General features: G+C 35.8%; 3 protein-coding genes across 3 annotated transcripts; all 3 read right to left on the bottom strand.

Moving 5' to 3' along the window:
* Positions 1–2,101: 2,101 nt before the first annotated feature.
* LOC147298962 (PPR containing protein) lies at positions 2,102–3,581 on the bottom strand. Its single transcript, XM_086229595.1, has 3 exons — positions 3,389–3,581; positions 3,182–3,285; positions 2,102–2,506 (listed from the first exon to the last, which is right to left on the bottom strand). Exons 1-3 carry the CDS (start codon positions 3,517–3,519, stop codon positions 2,475–2,477), a joined length of 267 nt encoding a protein of 88 aa, XP_086085721.1. The 5' UTR covers positions 3,520–3,581; the 3' UTR covers positions 2,102–2,474.
* A 613-nt stretch (positions 3,582–4,194) lies between these two features.
* On the bottom strand, positions 4,195–8,714 carry LOC147298961 (phosphoglycerate/bisphosphoglycerate mutase family protein). The gene is made up of 9 exons (XM_086247017.1): positions 8,145–8,714; positions 7,236–7,341; positions 6,894–7,110; positions 6,649–6,767; positions 6,230–6,328; positions 5,696–5,749; positions 5,507–5,605; positions 5,206–5,313; positions 4,195–4,763 (listed from the first exon to the last, which is right to left on the bottom strand). The coding sequence occupies exons 1-9, from the start codon at positions 8,516–8,518 to the stop codon at positions 4,389–4,391; spliced, it is 1,551 nt and encodes a 516-aa protein (XP_086103143.1). The 5' UTR covers positions 8,519–8,714; the 3' UTR covers positions 4,195–4,388.
* Positions 8,715–10,049: 1,335 nt separating this feature from the next.
* LOC147298960 (putative ribosome biogenesis protein RLP24) lies at positions 10,050–12,851 on the bottom strand. Its single transcript, XM_086229356.1, has 5 exons — positions 12,764–12,851; positions 11,761–11,868; positions 11,058–11,171; positions 10,796–10,932; positions 10,050–10,709 (listed from the first exon to the last, which is right to left on the bottom strand). Exons 2-5 carry the CDS (start codon positions 11,839–11,841, stop codon positions 10,538–10,540), a joined length of 504 nt encoding a protein of 167 aa, XP_086085482.1. The 5' UTR covers positions 11,842–11,868; positions 12,764–12,851; the 3' UTR covers positions 10,050–10,537.
* Between the last annotated feature and the right edge of the window lie 2,249 nt (positions 12,852–15,100).

Below are 15,100 nucleotides of genomic sequence, written 5' to 3'. Positions count from 1 at the left end.
ATAATATTATTAGGACTTGTCTGTATTTGTTACATTTTCTAGTCAGCCAAAATTTGCTACATTTACGGGCGTACATATGTATTTTTATATAGATTAGATGGAGTCTATATAGCCTTTTCTGTTTTTTTTTCTTTTTTTTTTTTTTTTGGGTCAATTAGTGCTGTCTTAAGAAAGGCTACAGATCGTAGACAATATGTCAAAATCTGTTGAAAACAAATATTTTTATATTAGCATGTTGGTAAGTGCTAACCAAAGCTCATTTTTAATTTGAAGCGTACACTTTGTTTGGTATTAATTAAATGCACATGCCAATTCAAAAATGCAGGGAAATGTACCATTTATAGATTTTTAAATTCACTTCCGCTCATTAACCATGGTATTGTATTTCCCATTCCACTCGTTACTTATCAAGTGTAATAATGTAATATTATAGTCTATTATGCATAATCTTTTATAAATTTGGATCCTCGCCTAAGCTAGCTAATTTCCTAATCTAGCTAAGTTTTTTTTATTTTTTATTTTATTTTAAGGTGTCATGTATTGTAGTTAAGATGAGCAAAACATGACAAATTATCCAGTTACACCGTTTTTTTTCTTTCTTTACCATCTTTTCTAAGAGAAGTAACAAGTGTGGTAATATAAGTGGCATTGACAGTGGCTGTTTGTCACTCAACCATCTTTCTTCCGCAATGCCTTCTTCTTTATTTAGGTGGTAATTTCATACAAAAACATTCCACAGCTATTGGAAATAATTAAATGACACCAGGGCTCATTAGCGTTTAAACCAAAGTTCATTTCCAAGTAAATGAAATACTAACCAATGACTCATCCACATGCATAAATGAGCAAAGTTCTCATCGAATGCTATATGATTATCTATCTAAGGAACCAACCAAAACAAGTTAACCATGAATGATTCATTATAGTCGAGTAACAGCATTAAGCTTGTAAAGCGATTGATTAAAAGAGGAAAGTTTCCATAACCTCTTATTAACCCTATGGACCAACGGCTAATAACAAATACATAGGAAACAAATAAAAATTACTAAAACTTGATTTATTTTTTGGACCGAGTCTAAAACTTTATTCAAATCATTAAAAAAATCTACATCAGGACGGATTAGATATTTTTAACATATAAAATCTTAATTGAAAAATTTAGTTAACCCAAACCAATAAATGTGCCCATACCTAAGGAAGATTCCTGGATCACATAAGCTTCTGAAACTAGCCTCAAAATCTGAAAATGGCCATCCAGACCAATCCAAGCAAAAAAATAAGTCAAATCAAATTTGCTACAATAATAAGGCCCAAAAAATTTCTTTTTGACTCTCTTCTGTTTTGTGCTTGAAAAGCAGCTCAATAAACTTGCATTACCCACCAGCCTTCTTTCTAGCCTTGTGGTTAAGTGCTTGCATAAAACCCTCAAGGTCATGATTTTGAAAGCTGGTGCAGTCTCATACACAAGAATAAACTTGCATTACCCCACCACACTGTCTCCAACAAAGTAAAATAATTATTGTTTAGTAACCAAAATTTTTCTATGCATGATTAGTTAATAACTTTACCTTCTTTTGATCTTGTTAGTTGCTACTAAAACAACTGCATGCAACCTTACAGCAAGGCAGCCAGTTCAAGATATACTAATATACTTGCCTAATAAGCACCAAAGGTACAAGTGACAGGTCTCCTAAACAGAGATCTCTCACAAAATCAATTGTGTGAATAGGAGATTGGTTAACAGATATCCTCTCTTTCCGCATCAAAATTTTCAGAACCCCAATGAATCATCATTAGAAAAGAAAAACTCATCTATCACATCCGAAGACTCAGAAACACCAATTTTATGTAATTGTGCCCACCAATATCTTTTAGCTCTATTTCTAATTCCACATTTGACATAGCAACTCAAAATTTCTGACTCTCAGGGTTCCAAAAATCTTTTAAGGACTTTGCTTGTTATATCATTATATGATTTTAAAGCTTGCTAACAACCATCTAACACAATCTAACCACAATTCTTAACTCAACCAAGCTTGAAACCACAGACTGAAATATCATAGCAAAGTTTGAAACTGTGGCCATAACAGAGGTGCCTGTTTATTAAAGCAATTCAGCACTACTGCACTGGCTTTTAGCCTTCCATCAGGATCCCTAGTAATTTCTTGTCCCAAAAATACAATGGCAATTGACACACACCTCATCTCATTTTTATGCATCACTTTGATACAAATGATTTAACATGACATTACTTCAAAACAATATACGAGCATCATCTCACTCATGAATTCTAAATTGAATTCACCATGTAACAAGGTAGAAGAATTCCAGGAGATGCCAAAGATTTGTTATTTAATCCAAAACAAACATGTTCAGCAGTTAACCTCAAAGACAAACATTCTGGCTTTTGAAAGGAATCTATCAGAAAATTTAAGAACAACAGAAGACCTCTTGACCTCTGCAAGCATTCACTCCTAGATAGGACTGAGATAGTTCACAAACCTACCTGTCAGTGGAGAGGAAAACAAACAAAGAACATACTACGCATCATGTAATCCATTTATCCCAATAACAGCTAATAAATTTGTAAAAGTAATCTGACAGTGCAAACATACATCTCAACACATAAAAAAGCTGCAATCTGATTCTTTTTCAAATTTTTTCCTTTGGTTATGACATATGATGCTTGATAAAATAAACCACATATTTTGCCATCGGACTTATGTTTGTGCTTAGTTTTCCTTCACATTCGTTGTTTCACATTATTGTCCCAAGTTTTTAACTTTTGAATAAAACTATTTGTACCACATTTACTAACCACGTCTCTCAAAGAGATGGGATACGCACGCGTAGGACCCAACTGTGAAAGTAAGTCAAACCTCTATGAGAGATGTGATCAGTAAAAACGATATATGTGGCATTACTCTGAAATTTTACCCTGTTTAGACAATAATTTTAATCAGCCAGGGGGTAGAAGTGCTTTTCAATGATTCTTGCATTGAGAAATTTTTACCCTTGGTAATTTAACAACTTATATAAAGTAGTTATAATGAAAAGGAATATAACAGTGGAAAATTTATATGGGTAGAATGATATATAACAAAATTATAGAACACTGAAAGACAGTTAACAAACAACATGGCAAACACCAATTGAAGAGAAAATGAGGAATAGTGATTACCTTCAGAGGAGGTGGTGGCTAGGTTGGGGAGCTTGGAGACAAGGCAAGCAGACGCAATGGTGCTGTGGAGGGGTTGAAGAGAGCTCAATTCTCGTCGCAACAGCCTTTCAATGCGTTTAGAAACAATACTATTACATTGATATACAATTTACAGATATATACCAATACTATCTTTGTTAAAGACGAAGAAGAAGAAGCAGAAACTACCTTAAAGAAGGAGAACGACGAGTCGTCAAATTGGAGCAAATCGAAGGGCATGTTGATGATGAAATTCTTGTTGTTCTTGCTCTGCAAAACGCACGAAGAATTGTCGATCTTCCAGCGATCGAAGCTGACATGGTCTCTCTGTCTTTCGTTTCAAACCCTAAAACCTCTGTAAAGCCCCCATTTCAGGGATGGCCTAATCCAGCTTCTTATTGGGTTGGGCTTGATCAACATGGATGGCCTAGATGTCTTGGGCTTCATATTATAATCACAGCCTAGGTAAAAGCAGGTATATGTAGCAATTTTTTTCTTTTTTGTTATTACATTGAAGAGATCAAACATTTGACCTATCATAATCCTAACTCATCTCACCACCTTCTTCACCATGTGTGAGCTAGGGGTGGGCAAAAATTGGTTTGGTTTTTTCACTTTAATTGGTTTGGTTTGGTGCATTTTAATTGGTTTGTTTGGTTTGAAAATCCACCAAACCAAATGCATTTGTTTGGTCTACGATTTGCGCCCAAAACCGAATCAAATTGACGCGTGCCCACCCTAAGGGTTTAGCCCTTTATATGTATTTATTTGATTTCTAAGGAAATGTTTTCTTGATACACAATATGATATTCTTATATTGTAAATTTGTCTGTGGTAAAATTTTTCATTTTAAATTCTAAACCATGATCACTTAGATTCTTATTGAATTTATATTGACAATCAAGCCACATGATATATATGAGTGATTTTCTTGTAAGATAATATTACATATGATTTATAATTAATTTTCTGTTTGTGATGTACAAAGCAAGAAATGAAAGATATCAATTTCCACTCCTTTTGTAGGTTTTTTTTTTTAATTTTTTCGTAATGGAGGATGGCCTCAATTCCATGTAGTAGAATATGTTACCTCATGATCAGCAGAGCCTATCAAAACCCAAAAGATACCCATACTTGGGTCCCTAAATGAATCGTTTCCAGTTAACTTTATAATTTCAAATATGCACATTTAAAACTCTTCATCATCCACTGCTGGTCTGGTGATAGGTATTGACCATCTCCCCAGATGGGCAGTATAGTTTTTGCATCGGATAACACCTCTTCCATCAGGACCATCAGGAAAGTCGATCATACTGATGCTTCCTGCATCAAGGTGAAATGATCCCATCCATTCTTTTGTCAAATTCAGGCAGTGCCCCATCAATGCTATGTGCAATGCAGGATGACCAACTGCAACAACAACTTTTTCTGGTTCAGCTTCATTGGCTACTTCGCTTAGCAAGGACTGCCAGGCCTTCTCAGATTGATCCCACACAGCTCCCGTGACCCTATCCTCGAATCCATTCAGCCAACCAGGCTGAAGAAGTGGAATCTCCATTTCACCCTGCAGAAAACAGATGAGGGAAAAAAAAAAACCTTAATTCTCAGTCAGCCAATCACACCGAAAATGAAATGAAAAGACTAGCTAGTTCTCGGACTATGTTGCACTCTGTTAATTCTCAGAGGTTGATGCTAGGTGCTCTACTGTTTTTTTGTGTTGGGTTTAAAACTTTAAATGATACAAATGGGCCATCTCAGTTCAGCTCAGTTTAGGTTAGTGTGGACAACTGAACCTAGAAATTAATAATAACCAAAAATGCAATTATATTATTTCATCTCATGCCCCAATAACTCATGCAAAAACATGAAAATTATTAAGATTGACCAAAGAAAAAGATTGGTCAAGACTTACTAAGATGCCAAAAAATTTCTAAAGTTCCTCCAACACCCCCTGGTATCTAAACAAGAAGTAAGAAATTCTGGAACATCAGAGTTAGATATCTCGCCTGAGTTGACCGCTGAAGAATGTCTTCAACATCAAGGCTCTCCATCTGTTTCATCTCCACATAGCGTGGCACACAGTCAGCACCCAAGCAATCTGCAGCTTCTTGTACCTACAATCACTTTAACAAGCCATTAACTCTGTAGCAGAACTTAGAACTCTTTTAAACGGAGGATTTGAATCTCCAATTCCCCCACCCCAAGAAGAGAAAACAAAACAAAACAAAAAGGGTAAATTTGGAACAAAGAGAAAAATAGAATACATTATGTTACATACTGAGTTAAGAGCATCTAGGATGAACTTACTCTGGAGATGGCAATTGCTGTTTCAACACAAGCTTTCTTAGGACTGCTAACTACAGAACTCACTTTCAAATCAAGAAGTAGCTCGGCAGTTTTCTGGGACTGTCATGTATACAACAAAAGAACATCAAATTCCAATCATATGACAATGTTATATAAAAATGCAAAACAAATAAAATGTAGATGATATACCTTTATAACGCCAAGCATGTCCATTGGTTGATCTCCACTAGAAGGAAAACCAGCCTGTTTCAATTGAAGATGATAATTTAGAGACCTAATATCTAAAATAAGTTCCAGATACAGTTCAGCATGCAAAAATTTGTATCATTATCTGAACTAGGAAAGTTCTGAAGTTACATGAATTTTGGTTATCTTGTGTGTCCCAAAACGATAAACTCCCATTTTTAATGCGTTCTGCACTATTGGTTTCGTACTTTTTCAACTCAAAAATTTTCATATTGACATAGACTAAATTATTACTGGAGAGTAGCAGTTCAAATCTTGATTACACATGCGTACGGCAAAGAAGTAACAACATGCTAACTCAATAGGAGCTCACAACTTCCCACAAATTGCAAAGAGAATCAAAGGAACATATTGCCTGCTTGATAGTTGCGCTTGAAAATTCAAACACTAGTTACATTCAACCAAGCCATTCAACCAAAGAAGTTCGAAGACTATACACAAAACTTCACAAGGCACTTTTAAATCATTTCCTCATACCTCTGCATTGCTCTGCGTGGATCCATGACAGACAAGTATGATCCGCTTATTGGCTTTCCTTCCTCCTGAACTTCCAGCAGCAACAGGTGAACTTGGGGTCTGCATTAATATTGCAATACCATTTAAAGGACAGCATATCCAGTTACACAACCTACATAACAGTGAAACCTTCATGAACCACATAAATAGATTTGAAACAACACAACACAGAGAGAGAGAGAGAGAGAGAGAGAGAGAGAGAGAAAGAGAAAGAGAAAGAGAAAGAGAAAGAGAGAAATTTGGAGATGTTTGATCTCCATACTTCAGGCTCAGACCAGCAGCAGTTCTTATAATAGCTGTACTACACACTTCATAGTAAATATTATAATAGAGAAACTAATCTACTTTTTTTTTTTTTTATCAGTAAAGATGCCCCATACCTGGTTCAGACGATTGAGGCAAATATGTGGTGATCCACCCTCATCTCGTGGGATGAAATCTAGCACGCTTACACCACAATTGCTCTGGACTAAAATCCTGAAATACTCTGTTCCCAATCCTGATTTCTCGGAAGGAAATTTTAAAAAATATAAAAATAAACAAGAGAAGGGAGAAAATTATGATTGAAAAGAAATCTCAGGTAATCTCAAGTATATCTACAACAAATTAAAACAGAGAAAAGTACCAATAGCTGTTGCAATGAGGGCCTGGTTAACAGCATTGTGAGCAACCACAAGAACAGACCTGCTTTCATGCAATAGTATTCTGGTCCAGCAGCTTCTAGCACGTGTCCATAACTCTCTCACTGGATAGTGACCATCAATATTAAAATTTGCAGCATCAAGCTGCCATTGTTTAAAAGCTGCGCCAAACTTTGCTTTTCCCTCATGCTTTAAGAGGCCCTAAAATCAGAAAAGTAAATAAGAAATCATAAGATATTCTGACCTCTTTATGTTTTGTCTAAATCAGGGTGGTGTGTAAATTCAGCAAAAATAAATGTGGAAGGAAGGTTGAAAATAGAACTCACTTGAAACGAATACAAGTCAATTTCCCGCAAATCAGAATCCAAAATCATTTCCTCTTTTCGAGTGTCCCATATAATTTCAGCTGTTCTCTTTGACCGTGTCAAGGGACTGCAACATACAAGACATTTTAGCAGAAATAAAATGCGAAAGAAAATGTATTAACAAGTGAAAAAAGTTATCTTTCTATTTGAAGTGACAAAGTTAACCACACAAAACTAAAGAAATAAAATTTGTAAAGATGCTTTCATGAAGTTGGACATGCACAGTGATTATATTTGCTATATTCTGAAATGTGGATTAGTGGGAATGAAACACTCCTCTCACTTGTGGTGGTGTCGCCTACCACATGACTAGAGAGCCCAACATATGGAATTCAATATAAAGTGGAAGGTTGCAGTTTCAGAGATTCAAACTCTGCATCTTCTGTTAAATAACATGCTAAGTTTGTACTGGTTTATCACTATTCACAAAAACTTAAGCTATAAAATACTCTAACAAGAGTCAAGAGCAAGTGGGATAAGCCTTGTGATGGTTAATAAGACACCTTGTTGCCTTGTTGGGCTCGGTTGTATTTTAGCATTAGTGCAAAATCTATTTTGTTCAGGCCTGACATGGGCAACCCTTAATGGGCATGATGGAGGACTTCATATACTCTCTTTTCCTATTGGGTTTTGGATTCATGATCATAATTGAATGCTGAAATTCCACTTCACACAACACATATGAATATGATGATGCATACTAATAATTTCATAAAGTTTTTGACTTTTTTCCCATTTGAAACCTAAAAATGAATGATTTATCAAAATATGGATTGAAAATCAATCATGCTCCTAACAATTTAATTGTTTCTTCAGCATTATAAGGTACTGAACAAAGCGTAAGCGAAAGGGAGAGGTGATAAGCAGGACCTGGTGAAGCAGACATCGAAGGCATCGTCGACGAGCATCTGGCGGGAAGTCTCGGCCTGAGCCTCGCCTTTCTTGGTGAGCACGGAGAAATTGGAGCTCCCCTGGATCCTACCTTCCTCGTTCCACGTGCTCTGCCCGTGCCTCACCAGCACCACCCTCTTCGCAGCCCTCACCGCCAGGAACGGCGCTGACTCCGCGTAGAGCTCGGAGCCCACCAGGTCGCCTCTCTCCTTTGACATTGAGGACTTGTGGAGCTCTTGCAGGCCCGAAGGAGAAGAAGAAGAGCATCGGATGGTGAAGAGGTTGCTAGGGCTCGGCCTCGCGAGGGTTTTTGGGAACGGGAAGACGAAGAAGACGGTAGAGACTGAAGTCATTTGGGATTTTGGAAGTGTTGTTTGTGTTTTCTGATGTTTATGGTGTTTCGCGCTAAACAGGTCAGAAAAATCAGTTTACTGGGTTTGTATGGTTACCGTTGTTTCTGTGGAGGGAGACGGTAATACAATGCCACGTGCCATTCTTGCAATTATCTTGCTTTCAACTTCAATCAGCTGCTTGCTTCTGACCCAAAAACATATCCAAACCGGCAACAATTCTGATACATAACCTTTATAGACGCTGCGTTTATGCGTCCATGCATAACTGTTAGACGGCGCGTTTATACTTGTAAGGGATACTATTCTTTTTTTAATACAACAATATCTATTTTAATCATTTCTTTAATTCTTTCCATCTTATCTTTTATAGCTCTTTGGCCTATTTTCGAACAAAAATGCTCTTCTCGTCGCCATATTGTCGATATGTCAACACTCTGTAGCACTATGTGTTGATTATGTGTCGATCATTTGTCGACTATATATGTGTCGACGACGATCAAAGTTTATATCTGAAACAACAAATCCATATCGAAATTCCATATTTAAAACATCAAATTCAGATCGAAATTTCATATCTGGAATAGCAAAATGAAAAATTTGACAGAAAAATATGAATTTATTAAAGTTCCCAAGTCTCAGCCCAAGCTTTTTTCTATTTGTTGCTCAATAATGAATACAATGTTCTTCATAATTTTCTTCTCCGATTACATTCAAAACCCACAAAATTTCAAAAGAAAAAAAATATTAAAAGGAGATGTAATATGAGAACTTGGTGACAGATATCTGTGGAACCCATTAGAGCCCAAGCATCAAGCAAATCCAGATTCGAAAGCATCAACCTTTGAATCAAGGGCAATTTGACCCAATACCCAACAAGCTTTGAATCAAGGGTCGTAAGTCCCTGCTAACGCAAGGCCAAGGGTCGGTGGCGGAGGAAGCCAGGCTCAGTCAGGTTCGAGTGGTGCTGGTGGTTATGGCGCTGGGGGTTTGGGTGGTGCTGGTTTTGGTTTAGATTTTCATCAATGAAATCTAAAGCTAAGGGAGAGGGAGGGAGAGAGAGAGAGAGAGAGAGAGAGAGAGAGAGAGAGAGAGAGAGAGAGAGAGAGAGAGAGAGAGAGAGAGAGAGAGAGAGAGAGGATGGAAATGGAGAGGGATACTTTTGTCCGAAAATGGGACAAAGAGCTATAAAAGATAAAAGTGGGAAGGAAGGGTTAGAAAAGATATTGTTGTATTAAAAAGGGCTATTTAATGAAATTACCCCTATTAATAACGTCCACTTATATTATAACACAAATTTGTTACATTATAAGACAATCACCAATACTGTCTCCTAAGGCACCACCACCTATAACATGACCAGCCTACCCATCCATAGTCAGTTTGACCCAGGTAACAAGGGGGATCTCAAGCTAAGAAGGTTGGTGTTCTGGTTGGTCCCCCTGGACTACTACCTCAATTAGCAGTAGACCACTCAGCGGCTGCACTCAAAATTGAGCTTTGAGGCCATGGAGGTAAGTGAAATCAGGATCAAACAGCATCTTCTTCCTTCATTTGCATTGACGCCAACAAGCAAAACCAAACACAACATCCAACCAAAGGAGTATTTCAGTTTTCATAAAGTAAGTGTGAGAAGGGGCAAAAAAAGGTTCCACTTAACATCCAGACAATACACCCCATCTTAAATAAAAATCCATCTATAAAGGGTAAATACTGCGGATTTTGTGTACCTAACAGAAGGTGCATTGACTGTTGATTTTGATTCTTCCAATGATTTCTCACAAGCAGAAATAATCATTCAAATTAACACGTCCCAAAGGGTTGGAGCATAATTCAAAAACTCTATTGCCATACTTTGTGGTCAATGTTTACACCAGATATGGGCTCAACAAAGCATAATTGTAATCATTAGCTACTTGTTGGAGCTCTGGGCACAGAAGAGACAGATAAAAACCTTGGGTACAACCATCTGAAACCCACCAAATAATAAAATGTAGACAACCAGCATCTCCAAAGATACAACTACTCCTCCATGGCAATGTTTTTGTCGGATTGCTGTTGGGAAAGCTTGACTTTGATCGGTAGGGTGAGTGATGGATCTTGTTGTAGTGCAATTGGAGCTTTGACCAAGCTGATGCTCTGTTCCAACTCTTTTGCTGCCTCCCTGTGGTCCTTGGCTTTCTTGCCCTTCATCCTGCTCAATTTTTTCAACAAATTTATTAATATGTAGAAATCCAAAAACACCTTGTACAGTGGTCTAGATTACAATGAGGAAGGTACCTCCTCTCATGGTGTCTGGCCTCCCTGTCAACTCTCACTTTATCGATCTTCTTAATAGCCTTCAGAGTGTTTTCTGCAAGATTTCTGTCATATCTCTCCGGTCTATTTCTCTTTCTCTCAAACTCAAAGGTTGAGTCCTATAAAAAGAATGCAAAGAGCAATGTAAGACTACCAGGATTTACCCAAGCTTCTCAAAGATCCTAATATTAGGTCTGAAATAATGAAATCACAAGACTATATTAAGGAAAGCAAGTTTGCTTACCTGTGTCATATCCTTTCCACGCAACCGCCTATAGGCCTTAGTCCATTTGACCTTGCGAGGATTCCTCTTCATTTTGAAGTTCTTGTGGCATTTGGATCTACAAAATCTAAAAATCTGGAAGAGGATTGGCTGTCAGGTAATTGAGCAGCACACAATATTGCCTTTAAGGAGATGATGTAAAGGTGATCTTAGTTCCAAATGACATTGCTTAACTAGAACATCCTACATATTAATGAGCAATAACCATCATACATTTCACAGTCAAACTTATAAGGAGTAAAGAGAAGGGCAACCATATCTGGAGTGAAGTTGGGTTAAAATCAAGAAATTAACTCAACTTGAGGGCCAAGGAAATTAACTCATCCTCAGTGTCAATCTCATATGTATGAACTGCATAAAATAGCATCCTTTATGTAACCATGCAAACCAAAGCTAATCTAAGCTCACTTATACTTTCCTGTCAGCCCAACCCAACAGCAAATTAGGTAGCCGTTGAATTTAGAACTGAAATGAGTAACATTTTCGGACTTTTAAAATTAGATTTTGAAAGGTATAGTTAAGTTTGATAACCAGAAGCAAGCATCCCAAGTTAATATAGGGTGTACTTAGATTAACATTTAAAAGATGAATCACGAGTGCATGACTGCATGGCAAAGACATGGCCCCTGTAGATAGCCCAATAAAAGGAGTAAAAGAACTTTACCTTTGCATCGTTGCGAACAAACTGAATCCCATGTCCAGGATATACGGTTGAGGAACAAAAATAGCATTTTTCCAACCTCATTGTGTCCTTTGATTATATAACACTTTTCTGAGAAAAAGCCAAACGACACAACCTCATCAAAAATTAGTACCCACATAAATTAAAAGAAAATATCTAACTGAAATAATTCACAACTAACCATGGTTCTCACTTATAATTAATTACCAGAAGAGTAATTGCATCCCATTTAGTTTTTATTCAAACCCATATATCAATTATGGCATAAATGACTATAATGATTCTCCTAAGCAGTATCACAATAATATACTCCATTCATGTTAATCTAACAGGTAGTAGATCCATACTTATCAAAAGAGCACACATTCTCAAATCCCAATAGTAGCTCTAAATATTATGTCCCTACAGTCCTACAACTACTGAAAGTTAGCATTAGGGATCAACAAGATAACCAGTGGTTCACATGCACAGAGCAGATGGTGGGGAAAAAAAATAAAATTCCCAAATATAAACTAGACCGATTACTAGTGAGACCCTCCACTATAAATGAATTAAATTTCCTTGAGATGTCTATGAATTACCCAGGGAAAAAAAAAAAGTTATTATCGATTGGGCCTTTGATTAGTAGGAGTGAGGTTTCACTCTTTGAAAACCACATTGCACTAACAGAAAAGGCTCAAACTTTCATTTTCTTTTGGTCTCCTTCGTTTGCTTATGAACTAATATAGACTTATACCTACTTTCAAGAAATCAAAGATGAAAATATCTTCAACAGTTTGCTACATCCTGCAGCATTCAACGACTGGCGCTATTCAAAAACAAATTAAAATAAAGAAAAACCCCAGAAAAAAAAAAATTAAATTACTCAGGTAACACTTATTCTAATAAACATCAATCTCTCATCAACCTGAGCAAAGTTCAAAACCCATATGAGAGAGAGAGAGAGAGAGAGAGAGAGAGAGAGAGAGAGAGAGAGAGAGCTTACCCAGATGTGAGCTATTGCTAATGGCTCGCTTTGATGAGGCGGACCAGGCGGTGCCTCGAGGGTTTAACAGAGAAACGCAAAGGCCAAAACCCTTCTAAAGGAATTCCATTTTTTTTTTCTTTTTATGGGGGATTAGTCTGCAAAATTTATATTGGGCCTGATCCACGTACTTTAGAGGTGGCCTATAGACTATAGCCCATTTGATTTTGAATATTGCTGTTGACATGTGACACCCAAACATTTCCAACATCCAAAATATTTCCAACATTTTCCCATGTTAGCTCTCTCATTTTCTCAAGAGATGATTAATTCATTGAGAAGTCATTTAAGTAAGAGGAGATTGATTGGATTTTAATAAAGGTGGTAGAAAGTAATAGAATGTTGATTAGATATTTAAAGAAGTAGTAGGAAATAAGAGTAAGTTGATTAGATAATGTAAAGATGTTACCATTAAGGTTATTGCTAGTATTCTTCCCTAGGTTATATTCAAGATTTTTAGAGATTTTAAACGCTCGAATTCTCTATGCAACTTTTCTCAGCATTGAAATTTTCTTTTTTAGCTTAGGAAACATGGCCTCTTTCTCTTTTAGGTTTTTTTTTTTTTTTTATGCCTAAAAACGTTATTGCTATTCTTATATATATATATATATGCAGTTCTACATATTGAATATCATTAATTTTGAAGTTTGATAAAAGAATTAGTCAAAATGAACTTTATAAATCCAACATCTCTTTGTCTATTATTTGCTAAAATGAATTGTCTCAATACGTACAATGTACATGTTAATTTCTGGTTCATTGTAAATGGTCATATCCAATAATACTTGCAACAATTACATCCCAAAAAAAATGTCCATATCACATTTCTAGACTTTTAGTACTCTCATTCATCTTTTCTCTCAGCATACAAGTTTGTTTACAGTCGTTTTGTCATATTGCTCAATTAACTTTTGTAAGTGATAAAATTAATGTTTGTTTGGATGATGAAAACAAAACAAAGCAACTTACTATTCAAAATAATTATAAAAAATTAAGTTGCAATCCATTAAAGAGAATTGAAATTTTCCCTTGACATGTTCCTAAAGTCTCTCAAGTTTCGTAACTTCGACACATTGAATTTAGTAACATTTGTTTTTTTATAAATGAAATGAAGATTCATTAAACTTTAAAAATTGCTATAAAATTAACAAAAAGGGCGTCCTAAATAATGTTATGAGGCTCCTCAATCTAGACACATAAATTATAAAGAAACATATCAACTCTAGCTAAGCGATGAGCCACTCCATTAGCCCCACAAGCTAGACATGAGTAATGGAGTCAACCCAATGGAATTCAGTAACATTAAACTCTTAATTGTTGGCAATTGGTTGATTTATCTATCAAACCCTAATGAACAAATTGTCAATAATAAATATGATTGATTCTTGACAATAGATTCGTGCATGTAACTTTTATTGTGAAACACTATGGACCAGTTTGGTATTACTGTGAGAAAAAACAACTGTGAAGTAAAGTCAGCTGTAAAGTAAAACAATTGAGTGTTTGATAAACTATGTTTTTAAAAGTGCTGTGAGTGTAAAAAACAGTATCAAAGTGTTTGATAAATATTAATATAAAAGTGTTGTTGCTGTGTATAATTACTAAAAATTGTTGTTGTGATTCACAGCAGTTTTCAAAAGCATGTAGAAACCTGCTTTCTGTTTTTACTATGAGGAGTTGAGAATTGTGGGGAAAAACAGTTTTTAATTTGTTTACCAAACACCAAAACTGTTTTAGGTGATTGAGAATTATTATTCATAACAGCTTTTGAGTCCTCCACCGTAATCCAAAATGAGGCCTATATCATATTAGCTACAATAAACAACATAAACAAAAGGGTACACCTAATGAAAATTGTGTCACGAAGAGTGTTCAACATCATCACTAGAACTTATTGACATATGATGTCTTCATGAACCTATAAGAATAAGACAATCATATCTCTATTTAAAATATAATTCAAACCCCAAAATAAGTAAGGGACCATAATATATATATTTATTTATTAAGATCTCATGATGCATTTATTTACAAGTTCAAGAAATCCTTTGTTTTACTTTGTCTGATTTTTTAGATTTGGTAAATTCAATATCACTTTGTCTAATTGAATGTCTTTTGATTCATCAAAAATGAACTCATATCCAATAATACTGTCATGAAACCTGCAAAAACAAATAGAGTAATTTAATTGAATAGCTCATTTTAATGAATATTAAGGGCCCGTCTGGTAACGTTTTACAAAACAATTTTTAAAAAACTATATTGTAAAATGAAAATGACAAATTAAATTTTGCATTC

This window comes from Dryas octopetala, chromosome 1, assembly GCF_963921425.1.
Source record: "Dryas octopetala chromosome 1, drDryOcto1.1, whole genome shotgun sequence".
Classification (NCBI taxonomy): Eukaryota; Viridiplantae; Streptophyta; class Magnoliopsida; order Rosales; family Rosaceae; genus Dryas; species Dryas octopetala.
Note: the sequence above shows the minus strand (reverse complement) of the source record. Positions and strands in the feature narration are given on the sequence as shown.

Coding starts and splice junctions, on each gene's coding strand:
- LOC147298960 (XM_086229356.1), bottom strand. CDS start 11,841: ATGAGGTTGGAAAAATGCTATTTTTGTTCCTCAACCGTATATCCTGGA. Junction 11,172..11,760: donor TTGTTCGCAACGATGCAAAG/GTAAAGTTCTTT, acceptor ATCCTCTTCCAG/ATTTTTAGATTTTGTAGATC. Junction 10,710..10,795: donor GCCAGACACCATGAGAGGAG/GTACCTTCCTCA, acceptor AAAATTGAGCAG/GATGAAGGGCAAGAAAGCCA.
- LOC147298961 (XM_086247017.1), bottom strand. CDS start 8,518: ATGACTTCAGTCTCTACCGTCTTCTTCGTCTTCCCGTTCCCAAAAACC. Junction 5,314..5,506: donor CAGCAATTGCCATCTCCAGA/GTAAGTTCATCC, acceptor AAGTGATTGTAG/GTACAAGAAGCTGCAGATTG. Junction 4,764..5,205: donor TTCTTCAGCGGTCAACTCAG/GCGAGATATCTA, acceptor TGTTTTCTGCAG/GGTGAAATGGAGATTCCACT.
- LOC147298962 (XM_086229595.1), bottom strand. CDS start 3,519: ATGTCAGCTTCGATCGCTGGAAGATCGACAATTCTTCGTGCGTTTTGC. Junction 3,286..3,388: donor CGTCGTTCTCCTTCTTTAAG/GTAGTTTCTGCT, acceptor ACGCATTGAAAG/GCTGTTGCGACGAGAATTGA. Junction 2,507..3,181: donor AGCCACCACCTCCTCTGAAG/GTAATCACTATT, acceptor CTCCACTGACAG/GTAGGTTTGTGAACTATCTC.